At 37.4% G+C, this 27610-nt stretch overlaps 1 protein-coding gene across 12 annotated transcripts in view; it reads right to left on the reverse strand.

The window, feature by feature from the left end:
- BMPER (BMP binding endothelial regulator) overlaps positions 1 to 27610 on the reverse strand; it is a 589367-nt gene that overhangs the window by 180564 nt on the left and 381193 nt on the right. For 10 of the 12 annotated variants that reach the window (XR_009155017.1, XM_058182126.1, XM_058182117.1 and 7 more), the window contains one exon: positions 22890 to 23226. Coding sequence is in view for 11 of the 12 variants with exons in the window: in XM_058182126.1 (XP_058038109.1) it covers positions 22890 to 23226 (337 nt within the window). In the remaining variant the exon portion in view is untranslated. Of the gene's footprint in view, positions 1 to 16856; positions 19890 to 20572; positions 21701 to 22889; positions 23227 to 27610 lie in introns of those variants that run through there. The other 2 variants (XM_058182124.1, XM_058182122.1) reach the window with 2 other exon arrangements.

The following is a 27610-nucleotide window of genomic DNA, read 5'->3' on the forward strand; positions in this document are numbered from 1 at the left end:
CCTATCCAACAAAATGAATTTTAATGTGGAGAAAAGCAAAGCTTTACATTTAGACAAGAAAAGGCAAAGGTACAGATTAGGTGAGATCTGGCTCAAAAACAGTAACTGTGAGAGGGACCTTGGAATCCAAAAAAGATAATACAATCCTGAGTTGTATAAACAGAGGCATAGAAACAAGATCATGTGAAGTATTAGTGCCATTTTACAAAACCTTAGTAAGAACACACCTGGAATTCTGCAACCAATTTTGGTCACCATACTACAAAAAAAAAGTTGAAACTTTTTTTTTACAACCGCCTGTTGTACACCACCCCCAACCTATTAACATCCAAAACTAGGTATGCACACCCCTTACCTCTTCAACACCAATTACTACAGATCTCAAACGCAAATTGATAAATGCAAGAAGCATTGTTAACAAATTACCTGAATTTATCCTCTTGTTAAACAGTGATACATTTGATATCATTTTTGTTTGTGAAACATGGCTGAACTCATCCCTTCCTGACTCCATTATCTCAGATAAAGAATATCAAGTTTATTGATCAGATCGCGAAAACCGAAGAGGTGGTGGAGTGGCTATCTTTTACAAAAAGTCATTGAATCTAAAAAATATCCAAGTTGCATATAAACTTTCTCTTCCTGAAACTATTGTATGCGACCTATCCCTTAACACCACACTTCGATTCTTACTATGCTACAGAGCCCCTGACTATGACATTATCCCTGCAAACATGGGCTACCTCTTGCCCATATTCTCTCATCTTCCTGGGTGACCTAAATCTACCTCTCATTAACTGGATAACTAATGAATGTACAACTGATCCAATCCATACTACACTATACAACGCTGTTACAAACCTAGGTCTTGAACAACTTGTAACTTACAATACAAGACTCAACAACTGCCTTGACCTCATCTTCTGCAACAACTCAAACTCAATTTATGGGCTACAAATTAAAGAACCTTTTTCCAACAGCGACCACTACATGATTGATTTTCATCTCAATATACGTCCATACTTAAATCGTCATAACAATAGTATTCCCAACTACAACTTCAAAAAAGCCAACTACGACCTTATAAACAACGATCTTTCATTTCTGGACTGGCAAAATCTGTTTGCAACCTGCATAACCGCTGAAGACCACTATAGAATTTTCCTACTTGAAATCAATAGAGTCATTAAACTATATGTACCACAAATGACCACCATGATCAGGAAAAGCAAACTACCCATATCAATAAAAAAGCTTCAATAAAAAAAAAATCCCTCTGGAAAAGAAACAAAAAAGGCTATGTAGCAAATTTCAAAAACCGCTACAGAAATATATGCAACCAAATAAAAACTGAATGCACAAATTACCACACCAAGCAAGAAGAGGACCTTCTGCGCACAAATTCCAATCGTGCCTTTTATAATTTTGTTAACAATAAACTTAAAGACTCAAGATCCATCCCACCACTAAAAGATTCTAACAGCAAAGAATGCAATGACGAAACAGTTAAAGCAAACTTCTTTAACATTTTCTTTGTCTCAGTTTTTGTTAACAGCGATGACACATATCCGACATTCCACAAACATACCAGCAATGAATATGATGACTTAACTCATATAGATTTCACAGAAGATAATGTTGGAAAAGCTCTTCATAACTTGAACCCATCGCTATCTATTGGACCCGATGGACTATGTGCATACTTCTTAAAAAAACTTTCCACTAATATAGCAGAACCCCTAAGCATAATCTTTGATAAAGCTTTCACTACCAGTTCCCTTCCCAAACTTTGGTCACTAGCCACAGTCATCCCTATCTTCAAAAAAGGAGACCCCAGCTAAGTTGAAAATTGCAGACCAATCTCTCTGTGCTGCGTTACCTGCAAAGTCATGGAATCAATCATCAACCAATCCATTACCTCACACTTAGAAACTAACAACCTACTCTCCAATAAACAATTTGGTTTCAGGAAAAAATTATCATGCAACTTACAACTTCTCCACTGTAAAAACATATGGACTTCAAATCTTGATCAAGGCAAAACAATAGATGCAATCTACATAGACTTCTGCAAAGCTTTTGACTCAGTAGTACACGATAAACTTCTCCTAAAACTAAAATCTTATGGCATTTCAGGACCCCCTTCACAAATGGATATCTGCTTTTCTGTCTAACAGACAACAAGTGGTCAAAATTGGCAATGCTCTATCAAATCCTGTTCCTGTCAAGAGTGGCGTTCCTCAAGGCAGCATCCTTGAACCAACACTCTTCGTACTATACATTAATGATCTTTGTGACCATATCTCAAGTAATTGTGTTCTCTTTGCTGATGATGTCAAACTATTTAACACCACAGACAATACATCTATCATTCAAAAAGACCTTGATCATCTAACCGCTTGGTCTAAAACTTGGCAACTCCAAATCTCAACCAGCAAATGCTCAGTCTTGCATATAGGAAAAAAGAACCCAAACACCAAGTACATACTTGATGGACATTACCTTACAGATGACCCCCATCCCATTAAAGACCTTGGAGTTTTCATGTCAAATGATCTAAGTGCAAAGCCCACTGCAACAACATAGCAAAAAAGGCTCTAAGAGTTGTAAACCTAATCTTGCGTAGCTTCTTTTCCAAAAACATTACACTACTAACCAGAGCATATAAAACATTTGCTAGATCAATTCTAAAATACAGCTCGCCTGTTTGGAACCCTCACCACATCTCTGACATCAATATAATTGAACGTGTCCAGAAATATTTTACAAGAAGAGTTCTCCATTCCTCTGAAAACAACAAAATACCTTATCCCACCAGACTTGAAATCCTAGACTTAGAAAACTTGGAACTCCGTCGCCTTCGACAAGACCTAAGTTTAACTCATAGAATCATCTATTATAATGTCCTTCCTGTTAAAGACTACTTCAGCTTTAATTGCAATAATACAAGAGCAACCAATAGATTTAAACTTAATGTCAACCGCTTTAATCTAGATTGCAGAAAATATGACTTCTGTAACAGAATCATCAGTGCTTGGAATACTTTACCTGACTCTGTGGTCTCTTCCCATAATCCTAAAAGCTTTAACCAAAAACTTTCTACTATTGACCTCACCCCATTCCTAAGAGGACCATAAGGGGCGTGCATAAGTGCACAAACGTGCCTACATATATACTATATAATCTTTTTGTATGATACTTACATATATTGTTGTGACAAAATAAATAAAATAAAATAAATAAAAATGATATGGTACAAAAAAAACTTTGGGAAAAGTTCAGAGAAGAGCAGCTAAGATGATCAAAAGGCCTGAAGACTAAGCCATATGAAGAATGGCTGCAGATCTTGGGTCTGGCTAGTCTAAAGAAAAGAAGAATTAGGGGTGACATAATAGCAGTATTTTAGGGCTGCCACAAAGAAGATGGGGTCAAATTATTTTCCAAAGCAGGACACTGCAGGGCAGAGATGGTGGGAAACTGATCAAAGAGAGAAACAACCTGGAATTAGGAAAAACTTTCTAACAGTAAGGACTTTAGCCAGTGGTTCCGATTAACAAGTGGAAATCTTGGATGCTCCATCACTAGACATTTTTAAGAAGAGACTGGACAGTCACTTGTCTGGGCTTCTATAAATTCTCCTGCTTGAGCAGGGAGCTGGACTAGAAGACCTCCAAGGTCCCTTCCAGCTCTGTTCTGTTCTGTAATTAACATCAAAATAGACTGATAAGAGAATTAGAAAATTATTATAGCTTGGTGCTCGGTGCTTGATTAAATTGTCCTCTTTCACACACCACATTTTAGAAATTAGAAACACTAAAACTTATGGACTTCTGGGGAAGAAACAAAAGACTAAGGATGGTTCAATGAAATGCAGAGCCAATGGAATGAAGTGTTTGTGTTTGTTTGATAATTTGAGACTATTATAAGTGCTCCAGACAGCTTATCCTTGCAAGGTAACTTCAAGACAGGTTTAGAGCTCTGGAAGATGAGGAAATAGCTATCATAATTGGCACATTTAAAAGGACATTTAAAAGGACACTAATCATTATTTTTAACAGTTTATTTATTTTCACATTACATACATAAGTGCTTAGTGAACAAGTATTGTCTGGATCAATTTATTTGTATATAGTAATACTTTTCCTACTCCTAATTTCTACCTTTACTATCCAACTATTTATAAAACAAGTCCCATGTTCGAAAATACTCCATATCTTCTTTTTCTTTTATTTCTACTGTCCATCTGTCCATTTCTGCACCATCTAATTTTTTTTTTAATTACATCATCCTCATTTCCTCATTTTTCCAGTACAGTGCAAATACAATTCTTGCTGCTGTCAAAACGTAATGTTAAGTATAGGTTCCTTTTATCATACTTTTCAGGTATTATGCGTAGCAAAAATATTTTTGGTTTATAATCAAATGTTTTAACATTTTTTCTAACCATGTATGTATTGTCCAATATTTCTTTGTTTTTACACATGTCCACCACATATGATAATACATCCCCGGTGTCTGGTTACATTTCCAACATCTGGCAAACATGCTTTTAAACATCTTTGCTAATCTGGCCGGTGGTAAATGCCACTTATAAAACATTTTATATAAATTTTCCTTATATGTAGTTGCCATTGCCAACTTACAATTTCTTGTAATGTCTAAGTCTATAGTATAGTATATATATAAAAAAATTGCCCATACTATCATTGTCTCTTTTATCTCTGTTACCTGTTCATCTTCCATTTTTAAGCTTAACAAGAAATTGTATATTTTCTTTATCAACTTTTCATCTACTCCTAACATTATTTGGTCAAATATTGTAAGGTCTTTATAGAAACCATAGTTCTTAATATCTTTCTCATATCTTGATTTTATTTGCATATGCGGCCACCATAGTAGTCAACACTTGATTCTGCAACTTTTGTTTGGTTTTAAATTCCCCTTCCACATTTGAAATATCTTTATATGTTAATTTTTTTCCAGATTTACTACTTTTGGATGTATAAATGCTTCCATTGTTGAGAGCCAAACGGGAATTTTAATGTATTTTAAATTGCTTTTCAGTTTATTTTAACTTCCAGTCTAGTCTAGTCATTTCTTTATAATTTACTTTGAAAATCTCAAATTAAAGTTCTAATTCTTTTCTAGATCTTTCTCCTGCCTCTTTAAATAGCTGCTCGCTGCTTTTTTTAGAGGTGGGAGTGAACCCTCTTCCTCTTGTCTTTAAAGAGTCTTATTTCAAATAGTCTCTTGATTTGGGCGTAAATCTCTAAAGTAGAAATTAGGAAAGTCCTCATCCAGTTTGGGTATGCTGCTCAGCAATCAGTAAGTGCCCATTCTTTGGATAGTAACAGCTTTGGTCGGGCTATAATGGCCATCTCTTCTCTAGTCAATCCAGGGGGGTATCCTTGGATCCAGTGGGGAGACCACCACTCCAAAAAGGACACTAATTTTTATTAATTCCTTTTCTAATCACTTTAGGGAATTTTTATTAACAGCTTTTCAGCTATTAAGAACTTATGGATTGATAGATTTTAGAGCACTGGATGAGTTTCCTTCAATCTTTAGTGAAATAAGTATTAACTACAAGTTTTAAGTTTTTTGTATTATTATTTTTATTATGCAATTTTCTTTGTTATATATACATTTTCCATATTCACAATAGCAGTGTACTGTCTGGGTATAATAACTTTTACATACACATAATAAATCTTGTACCCAGAATAATTATGACTGTTATGACTGTTATTCTCTATTCACCATGGTCTTCACTTATCCTTATTAAACATTTTCCATTGTTTAATTAAATGCTCTGTTCATTTTTCTCTATAATCAATTTATACTATCAGAAATCATAAACATCATGTAGATATCACATTTATAACCATTATTCTGCAAGTCATGATGTTTACTTATCCTAATTATTCAATATTCATTACTTAATTACAATTACTTCATTTTTGTTTACATATCCTCCTTGATTCTAAATTTCTAACTTCTGCTTCTATTTTCTAACCATTAATAAAATAGTTTCCCCATTTCTAGTTTCTACCTCTATACTAATTTTTAATAGAACAACTCCTATATTAGACTGTATTCTACATCTATCCCTCATCTCTTGTCCGTTTTCATATCTCATCTCTTATTGACTTTTTGGCACATCTCCTCCCTTGGGGACTTATATCTTCTTATATCATTCACGTTTAATCTAAGCATTTCATCTGTCTCTATCATTTCTTCACTTCTTCAGTAGAAGTTTCAGTGACCCTTTCCTCACTTCAGGGGTGTCTTTCCTCTTCTGTTTTTTGATCTCTTAAAGTATAATGTACTTTTCTATTTCATCAACTTTTATATCTCTTCTTTTTTATTTTTCTATCCTTTGTCATTTTTCCTCCCCTGTCCTTTCCTTTGTTTTTTCTATTTTCTCCTCTATTTCCTGCATTTAATATTCATTATTCAGTGTTATTTGCTCATAATTTTCTGGTTTCACAACTACATCATGTATTAATTTATTTATCTCCTTATGATTCCTCGTCATCATTTCCTGCGTACCTTGGAGCAACAATAATATTTCTTTTAATAATACATTTATTTCCCCCTCTTGTACCATTTTGCCTTATTTTAATGAATTAAAAAGTTACTCAGTAATCTGTCCAGATCCCAATGTCCCAATTATTCATCAGACCAAGAAAGCCAATATTAGAGCAGTTCACAAAATCACTCCCTTAAATAGTCCATTAGCAACCTTCACTTAGTTTCAAAACAAATTCAAGCTGTTTCCCACTCTCACACTGTCCAGCATATTTGTAATCCTCAAGGTTCTAAGGTTTGAATGTTTTCACAGTCTGTCTCCAAACACCAAATACAACCAATTTGCAGGTGTGGTTTAGTGTATTCCAGCTAATTTGTAGACTAAACAACTTTCATTCCTCCTTCCACTTTTTTCAGCTCTATGATGTCTTCCCCAGCCAGTAGGTGTCATTTACTCTTTTTCTCCATTTTTGCTGCGAATAAAATATCTCCAAAAATATTTTCCAATAATTTTCCCAAGACCTTCAAATCAAGGTGGCAATAAAAGTATGATCCAATATTTTGAAATGATTTAAATTGCTAAAAACTAACCAATCCAGTCTATCCTTTACCTTTAACATTGATTCTGTCTGCAATTTCTTTTCTTTCTTTTCCAAATCTGACAGTAACTCCAGGTCTTAGTCACTGCTATTCACCTCAATTGAGTCCCACTTTCCAAAGGGGGTGTTTTTTAGAGGAAATTTCAAGTGAAATTGAGCACACTGTTACAGGATCTTTCCTTTTTTTCTCTTCTATTTCAGCTATCATGGCTTTTTTTCAGCCATAATGGCCATCTTCTCTTCTGCCAGTTAAAGGGGTTTACTTTGGGTCAAACAAAGAGACTGCACTCTCCTTGCAACCACCAAAGCATCCCCTCTGTCTTCGTCACCCCTACAGGGCCCCGCAGAGCATCCTGGCTAGAAAAATTCAGTGGGACTTTGGGGAGCTATTGCTCATCTGCATTACTCGCTGCAACATCGGCCCTTCTCCCCCAAGTTTTTTTTTATTTTCTGAGTAAGTAAAAATTTGATTAAAATTTTAATTTTAGAAAGTTTCAAATGGGCTAAGGATCAAAACATGAAAAAAGATTTCAGAATTAGCTATGAAGAATCTCTCCCATAGGAAAATGTTCCATTCGAATTCTTAAAAATAAAAAGGTAAGACTTTAAAACTTGGATACTAGAGGAAACTAAAGACTATAATTAAGGAAGAACATTCAAACTCAACTTGCAATTGCAGAGTGAAGCAAAGTATTTTAACATTGGACAAATTAACTGATTGTTAGCCTCTGCATGCTACCTTTATTGTTTTATTACTGTTAGTTAATTGTTTTATTGATGTCTTTTAGTGCTAGGCATTGGGAAGGGGTAATGTATCCTTGATTAAGAGCTAGCTGCGTTGGCTGTCATGAAATGGAGGGAGGGGGGGAGTTTAGGCAGAAACAAACGTTAATGTCCTAGAGATTAATAGAATGTATTCAAAGTCTAGAAAGTGGGCTAATAACACTCACAGTTAACGGTCCATGCATATCAGAGACATGAAACCATCCGGAGATGATCCTCACGTGACATCTGAGGAAAAGATGGATTGGACAAGGCTGCCTGACCTTTGGGGAGAGGAGGGATTAATGTGGGAACTTGTATGTGTAAACCACACCTATTGTTCAGAGCTTGCTTCACTTCTGTTGCAATCAGTTCATTCTCAGTAAAAGATACCTTACTCTACAAAACATGAAGTTGGGGGTTTTCTTTCTTGAGTTTTGAAAGGAGGCACGCTTGACATTAAGCAAGCGCTCCCATCAATCAGCCATCCAGGAAACATACCGGGGGGGCTGAGAAAGAAGAATGTTGGACCCAGGAAGCGAACTCGAAGAGATGGGGGTTGCAGCCTCATCTCACAATCAACAGACCAGCTGGGAGACCTCAGATTGGTTGACTAAATTGCAACTTGAAAAATAAAGGGAGAAACCCAAATGGTCCGTGGGGGTCGGAAGGTTGCCAGAGCTGGGAGAGGCCCTTCCAGGAGTTACAATGATCAGGCGTAAAGGAGGGCACCTTGCCAGGCAGGAAGAACAAAGGAAAAAGACCTTCAAATTGCACAGGTGGTGCAGTTGGATAGAGATGCCATTGAGAGTTAGGGTTAGGGTATGAACTATCTGCTCAGGGTTTCTCTGGGAAGGGAGGAGAAGAGCAAGGCTGTTTACACCAAAGAAGCTGCTAGAGGCCAAGAGGAAGCAGTCCAGACCCCGGGGATCTTAGCATCCAATAGAGGCCAGGCTCCCCCTTCTGGGCAGGTGTTGCCATGCAGACAGAAAAAGGCCAAGATTCCCCCTCTTCCTGGAAAATATAGTGGGGATTAAAAAGGATTGGATGTTTCCTAGCTCAAGTGTGGAATCATATGCAAGATTGGGGTGAGGACTTTCTATCTGATGCGGCTCATGTGAGGTGTGTAACCAGAGCTTTGGAAGGGGTGGCATCAGATTGGTTTGTGACCCTTCACAATGAGGACTCCCCATTACTAAGTAATTATGACCAGTTTATGGCAGCCCTAAGAGCAAGATTTGAGGATCCTTTGAGACCATGGATGAACATGTAAAACTAGCGAGAGCAGTGCTCAAAAAACTGTTGACTGCGGAGCTACATGCAAAATTGTCTAAATGCGAATTTCATCAAACCAAAATTGACGATTTGGGATACCATATATCTCCAAAGGGACTGGAGATGGATCCAGGGAAGGTCCGGGTGATATTGGAATGGGCACCTCCATGCACTCGCAGATAGCTTCAGAGGTTTTTGGTGTTTGCCAATTTCTATCGCCAGTTCATCCCTTCATTTGCAAAGATTGCCCTACCAATCACAAATCTCTTGAAAACGAAAGGGGACATGAAGCCTAGACCGTCCCTGCCACTAGAATGGTCGATGGAATGCCAAGCTGCATTTGAGAAGCTGAAACAACTGTTTTCTGCTGAACCGGTCCTTAAGCACCCAGACATGGATGCCCCGTTTGTGGTTCAGGCAGATGCCAGTGAGGTTGCTGTGGGGGCGGTCCTGCTTCAAGCAAATGCCAAAGGGAAGTTACAACCTTGTGCATATACCTCTCGGAAACTAATGGATACTGAAAGAAGGTGGGCTATATGGGAGAAGGAGGCGTTTGCTGTTCGCTGGGCTCTTCTAATGTGGAGACAGTTTCTAGAAGGAGCTAAACACCTGTTTGAGGTGTGGACTGATCACAAAAATCTAGAAGCCTTGAAAACGCCCAGGAAACTGTCACCAAAACAAGCCTGGTGGGCCCAATACTTTTAACTGATTTAACTTCTCCTTGCATTATATTCTGGGAGGAAAGAATTTTTTGGTGGATGTTCTTTCACGCTTACCCCAATATAATAGTGCCTGTACGGATGTGATTTGTCCGATTGTCTTGGTGCAACAGCTTGCAGCCCCAGCGGTTACGCGAGGCCAAGTAAAGACTGATGCATCCTTGCCGGATGACCTGACCGAGCTGTTGGAGGAGGCATTAAAAACAGATGCCTGGTTCCTAGCCCATTCAAATGAATGTACCATTCTCAATGGTCTGGCCTGGGTTGGGGCTAAACTATATACCCCTGCTAGTTTAAAGGGGACCATATTACAGTGTTGCCACAATGCCAAAGTGGCTGGACATTTCGTATTTGTGAAAACCTTACATTTATTGAAAAGACAGTTCTGGTGACCAGGCCTGAAGAAGGACATTGTGTCTTACATAGTGAGTTGTCCCATATGTGCAGCAGCTAAGAGACCACCAGGAAAACCCCCGGGACTGTTGCAAACTGTCGCCTGCCCTGAAGCCCCATGGAGAGAAATATCTATGGACTTCATTGTGGAATTACCTGAGAGTGGAGGGAACACTGTTATTTGGATGGTTACTGATTTATTCTCCAAACAAGTGCATTTCATTCCATGTTCTAAAATTCCTTCGGCTAAAACATTAGCTAAACTGTTTGTCCAACACATCTCTAGACTACATGGAGTCCCTGAACATATAATCTTGGACCGAGAGTCCAGTTCACTTTCCAATTCTGGTAGGAGTTTCTGCGATTATTAGACTCCGCCCAGGGATTAAACTCCGCCCATCATCCTCAAACTAATGAGGCTTGTGAGAGATCCAATTCGGTTCTGGAACAATATCTGAGATGTTACATACATTATCAACAAGATAACTGGGCCGACCTGCTATCTTTTGCAGAGGTAGCCTATAATAATTCTATTCATAGCAGCACTGGATTCACTCCTTTCAAAGTGGCTTCCGGGCAAGACTTTGTACCAATCCTGGAGCTGCCTGGAGAGAAATGATCGATTTCATCACTGGTTGATTGGATCGAACAAGTATAAAGCACCTGGGTGGTAACTTGCAAGTCTTTAGATGAAGCACATCAATCGCATAAGAAGCAGGCGGATAAGAAAAGTGCTCCGGCAAAGAATTTCCAAGTAGGAGATAAATAATAATAATAATAATAATAATAATAATAATAATAATAATAATAATAATAATAATAATAATAATAATAATAATAATAATAATATTTTAATTTGTATACCGCCCTTCTCCCGAAGGACTCAGGGCGGTGAACAGGCAGATAAAATATAAATACACACAATAATTAAAAACATCCCTTAAAAAACTAATTTAAATGCCCAAAATGTTAAAAACGACTCCCCGTAAAATCACAAAATTTTAAAACCCATCCAATAAAATAAAATAAAAATCAGGCTAGTCCAGCCATACGAAATAAATAAGTTTTAAGTTCATGCGAAAGGTCCTAAGGTCAGGTAATTGTCAAGTCCGAGGGAAGTTCGTTCCACAGGTCGAGCTCCCACAGAGAAGGCTCTCCCCCTGGGGGCCGCCAGTCGACACTGTTTGGCTGACGGCACCCTGAGGAGTCCCTCTCTGTGGGAGCGTACCGGACGATGGGAGATAGAAGCCGGCAGTAGGCGGTCCCGTAGATAGCCCGGTCCTAAGCCATGGAGCGCTTTAAAGGTGGTAACCAATACCTTGAAGCGCACCCGGAAAACAACAGGTAGCCAGTGCAGTCTGCGCAGGATAGGTGTTATGTGGGAGCTCCGAGATGCTCCCTCAATAACCCGCGCAGCCGCGTTCTGAACTAGCTGAAGTCTCTGGGTGCTCTTCAAGGGGAGCCCCATGTAGAGAGCATTGCAGTAGTCCAGGCGAGAGGTAACGAGAGCATGAGTGACTGTGCATAAGGCATCCCAGTCCAGGAAGGGACGCAACTGGCGGATCAGGCGAACCTGATAAAATGCTCTCCTGGAGACGGTTGCCAAATGGTCTTCAAAGGACAACCGACCATCCAGGAGCACGCCCAAGTTGCGTACCTTCTCCATCGGGGCCAATGATTCACCCCCGACAGACAGCCGCATCTGCAGCTGACTGTACCGAGGTGCCGGCATCCACAGCCACTCCGTCTTGGAGGGATTAAGTTTGAGCCTGTTCCTCCCCATCCAGACCCGTACGGCTTCCAGACACCGGGACAGCACTTCGACAGCTTCACTGGGTTGGCCCGGGGTGGAAAAGTACAGCTGGGTGTCATCAGCGTACAGTTGGTATCTCACCCCAAAGCCACTGATGATCTCACCCAGCGGCTTCATATAGATGTTGAACAGGAGGGGTGAGAGAATCGACCCCTGCGGCACCCAACACATGAGGCACCTTGGAGTCGATCTCTGCCCCCCTGTCAACACCGTCTGCGTCCGATCAGAGAGGTAGGAGGAGAACCACCGATAAACGGTGCCTCCCACTCCCAACCCCTCCAACCGGCGCAGCAGGATACCATGGTCGATGGTATCAAAAGCCGCTGAGAGGTCTAATAGGACCAGGGCAGAGGAGTAACCCCTATCCCTGGCCCTCCAGAGATCATCCACCAGTGCGACCAAAGCTGTCTCCGTACTGTATCCGGGCCGGAAGCTTTTCTGTCTACCAAATATACTTGCAAATGATTCAAAAATTGAAGAAACTTGGTCCTAAATATGTTGGTCCTTTCCCAATTGTGCGGGTGATAAATCCAGTCACCGTACAATTAGAACTACCAAAAATCTTGCGAAGGATTCACCCTGTATTCCATGTTAGCTTATTGAAACCTGAACATACATCCCCTCTCTGATCAATAGTTTCTAGTCCTCCCATGCCAATCTCACTGAAGGGGAACAACATTTCGAAGTTAAAGAGATTCTAGATTCTAGAAAGCACAGGGGTAAAGTGCAATACCTGGTAACTTGGAAACATTTTCCACTGTCTCAAGCTGAGTGGGTGAATAAGGAGGATGTGAGGGCCCCTAAGAAACTGGCACTGTTCAATGACAAATATCCTGATAAACCTTGATTAATCTATGTTTTCTTTTCTAGGACTAATGTCCTTTCTGCAGGAGGGCCGAATGTCAGCCTCCACATGCTACCTTTATTGTTTTATTTTTATTTATTTATTTATTTTATTAAATTTTTATACCGCCCTTCTCCCGAAGGACTCAGGGCGGTTTACAGCCATAATAAAAAACAACAGCAATATACACATAAAACCATAGTTTAAAAAACTTATATACAAATGGCCGAAATAAAACATTTAGAATAAAACTCCAAATTTTAAAATGTTAAAACATTAAAACTAATTAAAATCCTATTAAAATCCTATGCCAGTCCTGCGCGAACAAACAAATAGGTCTTCAGCTCTCAGCGGAAAGTCCGAAGGTCCGGCAGTTGCCGAAATCCAGGGGGAAGTTCGTTCCAAAGGGTGGGAGCCCCTTTATTACTGTTAAATAAATCTACAGAAAGACTGTTTAAAAGATGGTTAGGAACAGAAACAAGTTTTACCTGACAAGATCAAGAATGATTTGAAAATGGATTTAAAAAATGGCAGACTACAAGAATGATATGGAAAAATATGTTATACTGGATATATAAAAGCCACCAACTAAAGTCTTAATAATAAAAAGGGGATGTATAAATAACAAACCAAGAGAGTGATCTGGATAATTTTCCTATAATGGATTTTCAAAAGAGCTTTGTTAAAATTTTGAGGAATTTTGTGAAAAGAAAAATGAAAATAAATAAAATTCTACAACATTATTTGATGGAAATAGAAATTACATTTGTTAAAAGGAAGGAATAAAAATGTGATGCTTTTGACCAAGGCTAAAATGAATATAGTAACTCTGGTAACTCTCAATAATGTTTTGCTGACTCAGATTAAAAGGATGAGACTTTATGGATTTGTTTATACATAAGTGATGGGATCTGGGAAGAAGAGAACTTTTGTTGTATTTTAAGATAATGCGATATGTATATAGTTTTTTTAAATAAAATAATTTTTATACACATGGAAATCACTTTTTATATATTTCTTTTCTTTTTCTTAACCATATTACATTCTTATTTTTCTTTCTTTTTTTCTTTCATTATATTTCAGTTTTTATTGTTGTAATTATACCACTTAATAAAATTATAGAAAAAAGAAGGCAGCAAGTATCTGAATTAGAGAAACGTGTTTACACAACAGAAACTCTGCTCTTCATATGCTTCATATGCCACAAGAACAAAAGGGAGGAGCTTGCATTGTTATGTCACAACCACATTTCCTCATTTTGCATCAGTGTGGTTGGGAACAGATGCCTATGCTTACAATGTAGAAGTCTTTCCATTTGCAGTTCATCTTAATCAAAGTACGCCAGATGGATACATTTAGGAAACAGACTAAACAGACAAATTACCATTTTTAATACCAAATTTCATAGGATATAATCCTTGTCCAGTGAGGCAAGCAACTACTTTTCATGGCTCTTTTTTCTGCCCACTACTGTATCATGAAGGTTGGAAGTCTTAGGAAAAGAAATCTTTTTTTTTTTATCAAACTCAATAAATTAGGACAAAATGGCATGTACACATATACAGGCAGATGATCTGAATCTGAACCATTATTTTCCCCCCCACAAGATAAAATATTCAAACCTGAACTAATTTTGTGAATGTCAGTTACTATCTGCTTAAGTTGGCAGCCAATAGCAAAATGCCTATGCCGTTTTACAAGATCCAAGTCAAATTAACTAAATATAAAGAATAATCTCTGTTTTTGAAAATTCATTAGAAATATTTAATCTTCTGATAAATCTTAGTGGCTGTAGAAGAAATAAGATTCAGTTTGTTTGTTGCTATAAATGCAAAATGTATTTTCCTTAAAGCACCCAGAGGGGGGAATTTTTTCTATAGCCATTTATAGAGCCATGGGGGTATAGTGGTTAGAATGCAATATTGCAGGCTAATTCTGCCTACTGCCAGGAGTTCAATCCTGAACAGCTCAAGGTTTACTCAGCCTTCCATCTTTTCCAAGGTTGGTAAAATGAAGACCCAGACTGTTGGGGACAATATGCTGACTCTGTAAACCACTTAGAGAAGACTGTAAAGCACTATGAAGCAGGATGTAGTGCTATTGTTATTGCTATAGAAAAATAAGCAAACTATCTACATTTGAGAGAAATATTTAACTCTCTTAAGGTGTTATTTTTAGAAAAATACATAGTGCTTGATTTATGATATGTTCCAACTTTCTTCACTGATTATCATTTCCATAATTATATAATATTCTGATGCATATGTTTGTATATATCCAAGTGTACCTTAATATATCTAAACAAACAGCATTACAAAAACATGCTAGAACAACTACAAAATTTGTTTATGATATAATAAACATTTGGATCTTGGAGGTCTTCTAGTCCAACTCCTTGCTTAGGCAGACAAAGTATCCAACGTCTTCTTAAAAACTTCCAGTGTTGGAGCATTCACAACTTATGGAGGCAAGTTGTTCCACTGATTATGTCAGAGTTTAGGCAGTGTAACTAGTATTATGAGATAAACCCAGGAGCAAAACACAGCACACAGCACACAGCGCCTTTAGATAAACAACAGTGGTTTTATCTACAGCTATACATATACAGGCTTGTATGTGGTAAATACCTTATCACACAGCTACTGACATAAGGAGAGCAATGAGATACACGATGAGAGAACATGAGGAGAAGAAACACCCTCTAATGGCTTCCTTGTATTGGCGGCTTCTTATCCAGCTTCTTAAAGTGGCAGTAACCCTGCTGCCTCATTCCCATTACATCAGCTTTCAGTTACCTCCGCTTACAGCCTCTATCAGCTTACAGCTATGAAATCTATATACCCTGACAGATTAATTGTTCTAACTGTCAGGAAATTTCTCCTTAATTCTAAGTTACTTCTCTCCTTGATTAGTTTCCACCCATTGCTTTTTGTCCTACCCTCAGATGCTTTGGGAATAGTTTCGCTCCCTCTTGTTTATGTCAGCCCCTGAGATATTGGAACACTGCTATCATGTCTCCCCTAGTCCTTCTTTTCATTAAACTAGACATACCCAGTTCCTGCAACCGTTCTTCATGTTTTAGCCTCCAGTCCCCTAATCATCTTTGTTGCTCTTCTCTGCACTCTTTCTAGAATCTCTACATCCTTTTTACATCGTGGCAACCAAAACTGAATGCAATATTCTAAGTGTGGCCTTACCAAGGAATTATAAAGTGGTATTAACACTTCATGTGATCTTGATTCTATCCCTCTGTTTATGCAGCCTAGAACTGTGTTGGCTTTTTTGGCAGCTGCTGCACATTGCTGGTTCATATTTAAATGACTGTCCACTAGGACTCCAAGATCCCTCTCATAGTTACTATTGAGCGAGGTACCACATATATTGTACTTGTGCATTTTGGTTTTCCTTGCCTAAATGCAGAACCTTACTTTTTTCACCATTGAACTTCATTTTGTTAGATAGCACCCAATGTTCAAGCCTGTCAAGATCCTTCTGTAACTTAAGCCTATCTTTATCAGCCATTTGTCAAAGTTCCATATACAGACCAAATTTTGATGAAAAGCAGTGATGTTATGATGTGAAAAATGAGGTCTGCAGAATTTTTGAAACTAAGATTTGCTTGGGAAACAGAGCAGCTTTGTTTGTACCTGCAGTAAATATATAACATGGAATTGCCATATTTCATCTAATCATATTTAAGAGATTCTATGTGATGTCATCATCCATTTGTAAATAATTTTGTTTCTACTATTGCTTTATTTATTTAGCAAATTTATATACCTGCCAATTTCACAAATGTGAGTCTGGTTCGTTTATAATAAAACTCTCTTGTCTTCCATTTATTTAAGATACATTAGGATTGCTGTATTTTCTGCATACCAATAGATTATGTACATAAATAAATACTTAGTGATAGATAATTATGGTAAGAATCATTCTGATTTTTTATTTTTAATCACAGCTCAGATTAATTCCCTCTATTTTCATACAGAATTGCTTTGTCATAAACACAATGGAACAGAAAATAGTGTGGTGAAGATATAAAAACAAGCACAATATTCCTGCCGAAGTCTACAACTACATTTCTGGTTGCAGTTTATATGGCAATAATTGATTAGAGATACAAACTACTCATATTATATCTGCATATAATATTTTGGCATTCTGTTTAATTTTTAGACCAACATACCATTCCCAAGAGAGCTTTCTTTGTTTTTATGTCTGAAGTGCTGGATAAATTAGTAATTAGAAATGCGAAGGAAAAATAATATATTATAAAATTTGCATCACTTTAATTTTATGAATTCATTTCATTAGTTCTTCAGGGTATTTATCTGAGTATAACTTTGTGTGAACTAGTGATGGGCTGTCTACTAAAATAAAGCCAGGTCATGACACACACTTGAAAGTAAATCAGGAAGAATGTAATTGTGGAGTATGGCAAGAACAAAGACTGCTTATCCACAGGAAATATGTATGTGTAAAAATTCTGGGTAGTTAGAAAGCTGATAAAAATAACGAGAGTTAGGCAACTTGCAGACCTCGTCTAAAAGTTAGGAATAGAGATGGCCTGCAGCAAATAAAAGGTGTATTAGATAACTCCTGGGGCATTAATTAACCAAGGCTTAGGAATAGGGACAGCTAGAGACCAATAGAACAAATTGTAGAATTATTACTAAAATGTTTATTAGATAATTTTTCTTATTATTCTGCCTTGTCCCGCCTTCTTCTTTAGTGAAAATGTATGAAGCTTTCTTAATCCTTTGTTCTTGGCTCTCTTGGCATTTTGGACAGGAGTCCTTTTCCTTGAGGTATCCCAATAAAAAGCAATTAAAACCTGTACCTTGTGTCTGGTGTCCTTCATTGGCCTTGGCACCAGGTTCAGACCCAAATTGGGGACAACATTACTATGATTTATTTCCACTGTTCTTATTAGATGTATACAGAATTCCATCATATGTTTCTGGTTCTGTTCTCCATTCACCACCACCTCCCCCAAGCAAAACAGGATTGTGGTATATCTGAAATATTGGGCTAGTTTTTGTATTTTATGTAAAATATATTTATAAGATATTGCAAAGGAACGTTCAAATGACAAGATAATATTTTTCCTAGTTTTAAATTTAAAAATAAGAGTTATACAGAATGGAGATCCTGTAACTATTTATTCTACTCTAATTTCTACTAGGTTTTGATAGGTAATGAAGTCAAATCCTAACAAAATAAAGCACTCAGTTGTGAACTAAAATCAAAACGAGAGGTATTCTTTTGCTGCAGGATAAAATTTAGTGACTACTTTGATTATAACACAAATATCCTCTTTTATACCTTCTAAAACTGCACTTGCAAGCTGGAAGCTTGTCCACTAGCAACATTTTCAATTGCATCTCACTTTACACAACTCAGGACATAAACAACAAATGGTTGCTAATCAAGAGTGAAAATGACATTGTTCTGTGATGCCTGTGTTTCTTGTCAAGTGGTGTCACAGACACAATATTTGTGTCATATGTCTTAATAAATCTATTTATTGATCCATCTTTCTCTAGGTGTGCAAACAGGAACTTTTCATCCCAGTAAAACCAGTTATCTAGCTGTGAAGCAGTAGACTGACCTCAAGAAAGAGGATTTGCTATTTATCAGTCCATTGTGATTCTTACTACCTATATTGCTGAATGTTCAAAAATATCTGCCATTGATAGAAAGTTATATTCACATATATTCACATGCAGAAATTATCACAAAACTCCTTTGAAAAAAAATCCCCCCAAGGTTATTATAGTATCCAGTTTAATGAATAATGTACATTTAGCAATGGTGTTAGATTCAGTTACATGTTGGACAGATTTTCATACCTTATTCTTGGCCTAATAATTAGAATCCACTAACCATGAATCTTTCTCTTTGTTGTGACTTTTCTCTCCACCCAATGTATTATGAGGGAGCCAGTGATCTTAGGATGTCATTTCCCAATAACAGTCTACACATGTTTTGGAGGTACCTAACTCTCGCGTTTCCCCCAGTACCTGATAAGTTGGGAAAATTTGATGCAGAACATAATCGTGGAGGAAGGATGGATTTACATTGCCCTACTGTTCTTCTCCATGTGACCATGAGATTGGCGCGAGAGAAACATCTGGCCTGGGCTGGGCTTTTTCTTAAAAGAATATTTTTCTAAGAGGCAATCTTAGGGAAAGCAGTAGATCTGATCCAAAACTGTTGTGCCTATAAGACCACAGTCTACTGTGGGTTTAAAGCTAGGTTTCAGAGAGATTATCTGAGATGTTTAAGGAAACATCTGCCCTTTTCCCTAAATTCAAAACTTTTAAAACAATTATTAATCCCCCAATGACTTTATAAATCTCAGACACATTCCTCAGACAGGGAGGAGCAGTAGATCATGATGAAATATCTGGCTCAGATAACACCAATGTCTGTACTGAGCTAAAACCCAAATTATTTCCACTGGATAAAAAAAAATAACAATTCAGAATGCAAAAAAGATTTGTAACTAATAAAACAAATTAATCATTCTCCCTTCCATTCCTGTTAGAAGCTATGCCAACTCAAATGCCGAAGTGGTAAAATTAAGAGAAACCCAAATCCCCTCCCAAAAGAAGGGGAAAAAATTCTGCAAGGTCATTTAAAAAACAAACAAGAGGAACTTTAGGTTCTAATTACAAAAAGTAACAAATAGTATTTCTTCATCTGGTTTCCTTATAGCAACAAAAATCATTAGCTTTGTACTCAGGGGAAGTATAAACTAGGGTCAAAGGGGAAACACATCATTCTTATATTGGATTGAAGCGCATCAGAATCCCAGGAGAAAGAAAGCAATGTATTTCCAGCATTACAGTCTTGTCCACACTCACCCTCTCAAAGTCTATCTCCTAGTAGTCTAGCAGGAAAAAAGACATCTGTGAATATTCTGGCATCATTTCAATGGTTTACAGCTGCAATAACCACAAACATGAAAATTGAGGAAGGGGTAAGGAAAAGGATATTCCTCTAGGCAAAGGATTCCTGAGGTCTGCATTTTTTCATGCAGGGGAGGGTGGGTGGATGGGGATAAACAGAACCTTAAAGTCTTTATAATCTACACAATTACTGTATCCAAACAAAAGGTGGTGGAAAAAAATAAATAAACTGCAGTATTATCAATTTTGTCACACTGGCAGACCTTTAAATCTTAAAGTCACTGGTAGTAAGACCGGGACTACATCAACATGGGCTTTTTGAAACAAATGTAATAGCTCTCACTCCTGGATTCATAGCCCATATGACACCCAAGAATAGAACTGTATGAATTACATGCAAAAACAAATACTGTAAAATGCTACTATTCTATGCTGATTATATTATTTCTTAAATTGTTAGGGAGGGCAAAAAGAAGTGGTTACTTAGGCATTGAAAGAATATATCTTAAATACAGATTTTAAAAATCCATCAATATTTATAATGGGGGAAAACTTATTGTTTTGAATTTACAATATAAGGCTGCAATCCTATTAGTTGTGAAAAGCTCATTGTGTAAAATATAATTCTAAAATGAACATATTTAGGATTAGCTGGGATTTGAGGAGATTATGAGTTTACAGAGATTACTCTCCCTCCCTCCCTCCCTCCCCTCTTCTCCTCTCTCTTGAGGAATGGCTATTTTTTTCTAGCATATCCTTTAATTTTGCTAAAAATATTCCCCTTCCTTTCAAATATATAAATCTAGCATTGTATACATTTTCTTAATATATGTCTATATCAAAATAGGAAAACTATGATTATCAGAAGTCATAACCTCTAAGTGGATCTAGTTAGAGACCAGCCTTACATGATATAATATCCTTCTATTAGATTTCAAAACTGAGAAAGGCACATGTGGACCAACGTTTATACTGCTCTGGTATTTATATACATTGCCCAGTAGCAGAAGATTATACAATGGGGAATTCTAATGGGGATTGTTAAAAATAATGACAGTGTGAAATATACATATCACTGTTGTCAGCATCATCTATGCAAATGAATATGTTGTGTAACCGGCAAAAGAGAATATCTTATTGAGCTATTCTGATCTATGCTTGCATGTAACTAAACCTATGGCTACTAGCACACTCAAGCAAAAAATGAGGCTGACCACAGGAGTCAATAGGCCAATCATTTTTGTAAAAATGACATCATACCTTGGTATCAAATATAGCTCTATTTAAATACATTGCCTAGAACTAGCTTACTTCATTTAGGTCCAGTAAAACTCTTTGGAATTTCCAGTGTGTTTCTACAAATCCTTGTACCAGTGGTGGGTGGCTACCGGTTTGCCCCGGATCAGGCGAACCGACAGGGGTGCCCTGATGCTTCTGTGAATCGGCAGAAGTGTCACACGCGAGCGCGCACCCACTCACCAGCAAACTAGTAGTAATGGACTTTGAAACCGGCCCCTGCCTTGTACCCATATTAGAGCATGCTTGGTTAATTGCCATTTTTGGTATCTGGAGAAAATTTAGTGGCACAGTAATATTTTACACAATTATGTTTGTCAGAATTCTTAAATAACACACTATTATAAAAATTAAATGAGTATTGATAACCTAGATAAAAATGAATGTGGTATCATGACTTGAAGCAGAAAATAATAATAAATCATTTATTCAAAATAATAAATAACTTTGGAATAGAAAGGCTGTAATAAAGTTGCAACTTCCAACTTCTGTGGAATATGCCCTTTTAAATATAATCTATGGACTCCTACAACAAATTTCTTTTTAGATATCTACAAAATGAAAAAAAAAAGTTTAGGTTACTTTCATATAATGAATTCTACAACTACCTTAACAGCTCTTGTAACTGATAATTTGGGAAGCAATTAAAATTAATTCTACTCCTCTATGAATATCAAAACCCAATTTCATCACTCCAAAGATAGAGGAAATAATACAACTGTAACGAATAGATGTGAGAACTAGGAAACAAGCCCTTGATTTGACACTATTTACTAATGCCTAGCTAAATTTCAAAGTAGAACACTGCAAAAACTACTCCAGTAACAGCAGTGCAATCATGACAAAAATATTGTTATGTAACTTATTAAAATAGAGATATTTCTACGTACCATTGTGCAATTCAAAAATAATGTCTTTTCTGTCAGTCAAAATCAAATGAAAACAAAATTTATATGTTTCTTATAAGATTGCGGTATTTCTTTGATTCCAATTATGATCAGAAAGAGTTGTCTTTCTTCTGTTTAGGAATTATTATCTTGGCTTTTCTTTATATTGTAGTTTTTCCTAATTTGTCTTCAGAGATTTTGGAATGAAAAAAATTCAGTTCTCCTTGATTGCCCAACCAATTCTGAGAATATCATATTACCAAGTTATCATTCTAGGTCAATAATTTCCAGCAAGATGTCTTTTTTTAGACATCTTGCAATTCATAATGGACTTGAAGTCTGAATAGAATGATAGTTTTCATAATATTATAGAGTGAATTGATCTGCACATTCGTCCTACATTAGCAAAGCAACCTCCTATTACTTCAGAAAGCAATTAGCAAAAAGGTCAACAAATGTACAGTTTAACAAACTCAGTAATATGTGTGCTACAGTATACACATCCAGTTTCCAAGATTAATGACAAGACCTAGCAGTTTTTCGCTATCAAGTCTAGATTCTTGCAGAGTCTTATTAAGCAGATTTAGGATTAGGTTACAGAATCATGGTGACTATAGAATTTAACACCTTATTTATCAATAAATCCATTACGGTGAGGATTTTTTGAGTTTTTGCTGCCTGCCTGTTGAAGGAGTGGGGAGGTGGCTATTTGCTCTGTTGATTTAGGAGGAATGTGCAGATGTTCCAGTTCTGTTCTATTTGGCAAACCACCATGCTCTTTCCCAGACTATGGGAACAGTTTTACAACAGTTCGCTTTTACTTATATTCTGCTCATCAAAAGGAAACACTTACCGATAAAACACAGTGTAGTCCACAGTTGAGTGGCAAATCTGAAAATCCCATGCTTTGAGCTTTTGGCATTCCCGATGAGCACGGAGTTTTACTCTCACAGTTCCTTGGCAAAATTCAGGAAATTGCTTCCTTGGAGGACGAGTACAGAATTCATTTGATTCCACACGCCAAGACTCAGCAAAGTCATCCACATCAAACTTAAAATGACCATCACCACCAATCAGATCATCTCTCTTATGTCCATTATAGTTGCCACACAGACCACAAAGCCGACCTTTAAGATGAGGGGCAGCCATGACTTCAACAAAACTGTCTCCATCCCAAGAGATTTCTAGTCCTAATGAAAAAGGCAATGAAAGAAGGAGTTTAACAGTATATATGATTACATGACCATGTTTCCTATTATTTGAGTCTGATTACTACTCCATTTGATCTCTCCATTTGGTAGTAGAAGTTTTTCAGATCTCTTGGCAAAGATCCTTCCCCAGCCTAATACTTTGACTCCTTGATTAGAAATGCCTAGTACTATGCTCCATTTCTGAGCTATGATACATTACAGCTGAGATGAAATGACAAAGTGGAAAGCAGGTGCCTAAAGAAAACTGTTTCTAACAAGGAGTTATCTAGCCTGTTCTTCTCCCCTTGGTGCTCAATTGCTTGATCTAATGAGTTACAAGCAGGACTTCACCTATAACTCTTCTTCTACCTCAATGATGGCTAACATTTTTGCTCAGTGATGGCTAACCAGGAGGGGTGAGAGGGGTTGTGCACGCGCATGCCCACACCATTAATTCTATGCGCCCCACCCCCACGCATGCGTGCATGACTCCCCCCGCTCCTCCTCCAATAGGTGCGCCAGAAGGAGGATCAGGAAATTATATGAAAATGATGGTTTTGATTTATTAAAAAAACCCACCACCAACTTTAAGACAAAAGCCCTTCCAATTTAGTTAATAAATACAATACAAAGGCAGAGCTTGATAAAAATTGATAAAAGAATAAGGCTGATCCTAATCCTCCTTAGCAAAAGATCAAAACATAAGCAGATACACCATATTATTTTATTTATCAATAACCTGACAATAGCTGAGGAGATCCCAAATCAGTTATGTATGACCAACCTATTACCCACCTCCCAGATCACTACCCCCCACAAATAAAAGGTTCCAAATTACTCCTATCCACATTGTTTTTAGGTGATTTTAATCTTCAGAGAAAAACCACATTCATTAAAGGATAGGTCATAATAGGTAATCTAGGGAAACTGTCAACTAACATGCTCTTTACCTACCAGAGGTTTTGTTTTTGTTTTTGTTTTTTTGAAAAAAATGTATTTGCAATATCATTTATCTCAAATTTGAAAAATATTTTAATTTCCCATGCAATAAGAAAAAACTTGTTTAATGGAATCCAGTATTGCTTTCTACCATTGCGTATTAAATTTGATTTTTCAGAAAAAATAAACCAACATGAAGCAACTCATGTATGTTATTAATTTATTAAAGGACAATTCTTCTAAACCTAAAACTCAATTCAAAGCCAGTTAAATATAGGGTTGAGGGTTTTTTTTAGATTTTTTGAAAAGCTGACAGTTGGCATGAAGATTATAACTACTTAGTATTATTCAGGGTTATAATTGCCTTTTTTACATTATTTCAAATTGCACTATATGCCTTGTCTTTTTATCTATGCATATTTAGAAAATTAATTTATTCATGTTGCAGTCATTCAGAGCTGCAATAAATGTAGTGATTCAATGGAAGAGGATTTATTTAAAAAATCTTTAGTAGATGGGTATCAGTTAGATTGCTTTGGTTTCCTCCTTTTCTAAATGAATGAGGTCAGAGTTTCTTGGAAAAATCAAATCCTGAAGCACACAGAGATAACTGAATCAGCTGGATTCTTTATATTCCTAATAACATGTAAACTATATTTACAATACCAACAGTTGATTTTCAGCTCAGATCAGCAGACATGTTCACACACAGAGTACAGCAGAGACATACTGGTTTCAGTTTCTCTTTACAGAATCAAAAGCTGCAGACTAAGACACGCACTGGCTCCAGTCTGTCTCAGCTTCCAATTGGCTGATTTAGTTGCTATGCCTATTCATTGGCTGATCTTGTTACCATGTCTTCCCAGTCACGAATATTCTGACACTCCTCCCTTCATGACTGCTGTAGACATAAAATCAAATTACCTTAATATTCTTCAGATACCTGTATTTGAAGACCCACATTCACATTTCTCTTCAAATACCTGAGAACCCTTTTACTGTGATACATCCTTTGCAATGAAACAAAGATTATCCACAAATGTTAATAGTTTACAATCCCCACCGTGTAGCCTTCCAGTATATTTACAACCATCAGCCTTACAACTCTTGAACCAAAGACCCTTCATTGCCTTATCTAGACATATATTCCAATTCCTGGCTGACTGCTTGTTTTGTTTGTTTTGTTTTGTTTACATTTATACCCCGCCCTTCTCCGAAGACTCAGGGCGGCTTACAGTGTATAAGGCAATCACCCCATAAATGACTTGTTCAATTTATACACCGTGTTAAGCCTTTCATACCCTGGTGCTAGAACCATGTAAATTTCTTCCTCTATTGCATTGAGGAATGCAGTGGTTATGTCAAAATGCCAGATTTTATGTCCATGTGCCCCTGCCAATGCTAGTGCGAGTCTTATGCTTTCACTCTTTAAAATTGTGCAAATATCTTATTATAGTGTACATTTTTCATCTGTGAAAAACCTTGTACCACTAACCTTGCTTTATATTGTACCTCATTGTTGGGTAGTACTTTCTTCTTGTATACCCATTTGCCAGTGGTGAAATCTGAACTGGTTTACTACCAGTTTGCTGGCTTCATATGCACAGTGCACACCAAAAGGAGGCATGGGGTAAGTAGAACTGCACCGGGGGGGGGGATGATCAGCTGTGGCGCATGATTTCTTTTTACTTTTGAAAGCATTTTTCTGGAACCTATTTGGCCAAATAGGTTGTAAAAATGCTTTTAAAAGTAAAAAAAAAAAGGTTCTGACAATTGTGCAGCTCAGCTGTGATCACCAGAGCCTTTTTTTACCTTTTAAAAGCATTTTTTACAATCTATTCAGACAAATAGCTTGTAAAAAATGCTTTTAAAAGTAAAAACAGGCTCTGACAATCATGCAGCTCAGCTTGACCGTCAGAGCCTTTTTTTTTACCTTTTAAAAGCATTTTTTAAAAGAAGTGGCAAGTGGGCAAGCGAGCGACCGGGTGATTGGGTGGGCATGGACGGGGTGCAGGGATTTTTGCTACCGGTTCTCCGAACCACCCACTGTCATTGCTACTGGATCCGCCGATCTGATCCGAACCGGGAGCATTTCATTCATGCATTTACATCCTACAACTTTGCTATCCTGTGGCAAAGTCATAGATGTGAACACATCATGTTCAGCCATGGATTTCATTTCCTTGTCCATGGCTTCTTGCCACTTTACTTGTTCAATTTTACATAATGCCAATACTTCCTTATAGATTCTTGACTCATACCATACATTAAACACTTTAACTTTACTGGCAGAATACCTGTCAGGTGGAATCCCCTTGTTCCATCGCTCTGACCTATGTGGTATTGACTGTTCCTGTGTTTCAACCCTCTTCTTTCTTCATATCTTTTTCAGCTTCTCCTCCCTGAAAGCTAACACTATCACTAAGTGAGTTACCATCACTAAGTGGATCACCATCACTAAGTGAATCATTCCATAAATTTGCATCAATTCTGTTTCAATTTTGCTCTGCAAAACTAGCAGACATTAAAATCACTATTCTTTTGCTCCCATCACTAAAACTAAAAAAAGGCTCTGATGATCACAGCTGAGCTGCACAATTGTCAGAGCCTTTTTTAAAGAGCCTGGCTCATAGCCCATAAATTTGAGCTTTCTAGCCTTTGGTTGTCCCTTTCTTCTAACTGCTTTTGGAATATGCACCCACGCACTGCTTCCAAAAACTCTTAAATGTGCCAGAGATGTCTTCCTCCCGTACAGCACTGCATATTAATGGATGAATTCCACAGCCTATAAATTAAATAATTAGCAGTCAACATAGCTTCACCCCAATATAACCTGCTCAGACCAGAATACTCCAGCAGCGAGTCCTTCATCCTTTGTAAGACAACATTCTGCCTCTCATTATCAGCAGCTTTTTACGGATTTGTGTGTCTGTGTTTTATACATAACTGTCCCAACCATTGTTGAAAACTTGCTGACATTAATTCTAGACCTCTGTCAGTTTGCAGTTGACATACCTGTTGTTTATATCTCCTTTCTATGAAACTTGTTGTTGTTAGTTAAGAAGTCATGTCTGACCCATCACGACCCCATGGACAACGTTCTTCCAGGCCTTTATGTATTCTACCATCCTCTGGAGTCCATTTAAGCTCATGCCTACTGCTTCAGTGATTCCAGCCAGCCACCTCATTCTTTCTTTTCTCATCAATCTTTCCCAGCATTGGGACTCCAGTGAGTCCTTCCTTCTCATTAAGAGGACAAAGTATTTCAGTTTCATCTTCAGGTTCTGACCTTCTTAGGAGCAGTCAGGGTTGATCTCCTCTAGGACTGACATGTTTGTTCGCCTTGCAGTCCATGAGACTTTCACAAGTCTACTCCAGCACCATAGTTCAAAGGCCTCAATTCTTTGGCGTTTAGCCTTTCTTATCATCCAACTTTCACAGCCAT

This window comes from Ahaetulla prasina, chromosome 4, assembly GCF_028640845.1.
Source record: "Ahaetulla prasina isolate Xishuangbanna chromosome 4, ASM2864084v1, whole genome shotgun sequence".
In the NCBI taxonomy this organism is placed as follows: Eukaryota; Metazoa; Chordata; class Lepidosauria; order Squamata; family Colubridae; genus Ahaetulla; species Ahaetulla prasina.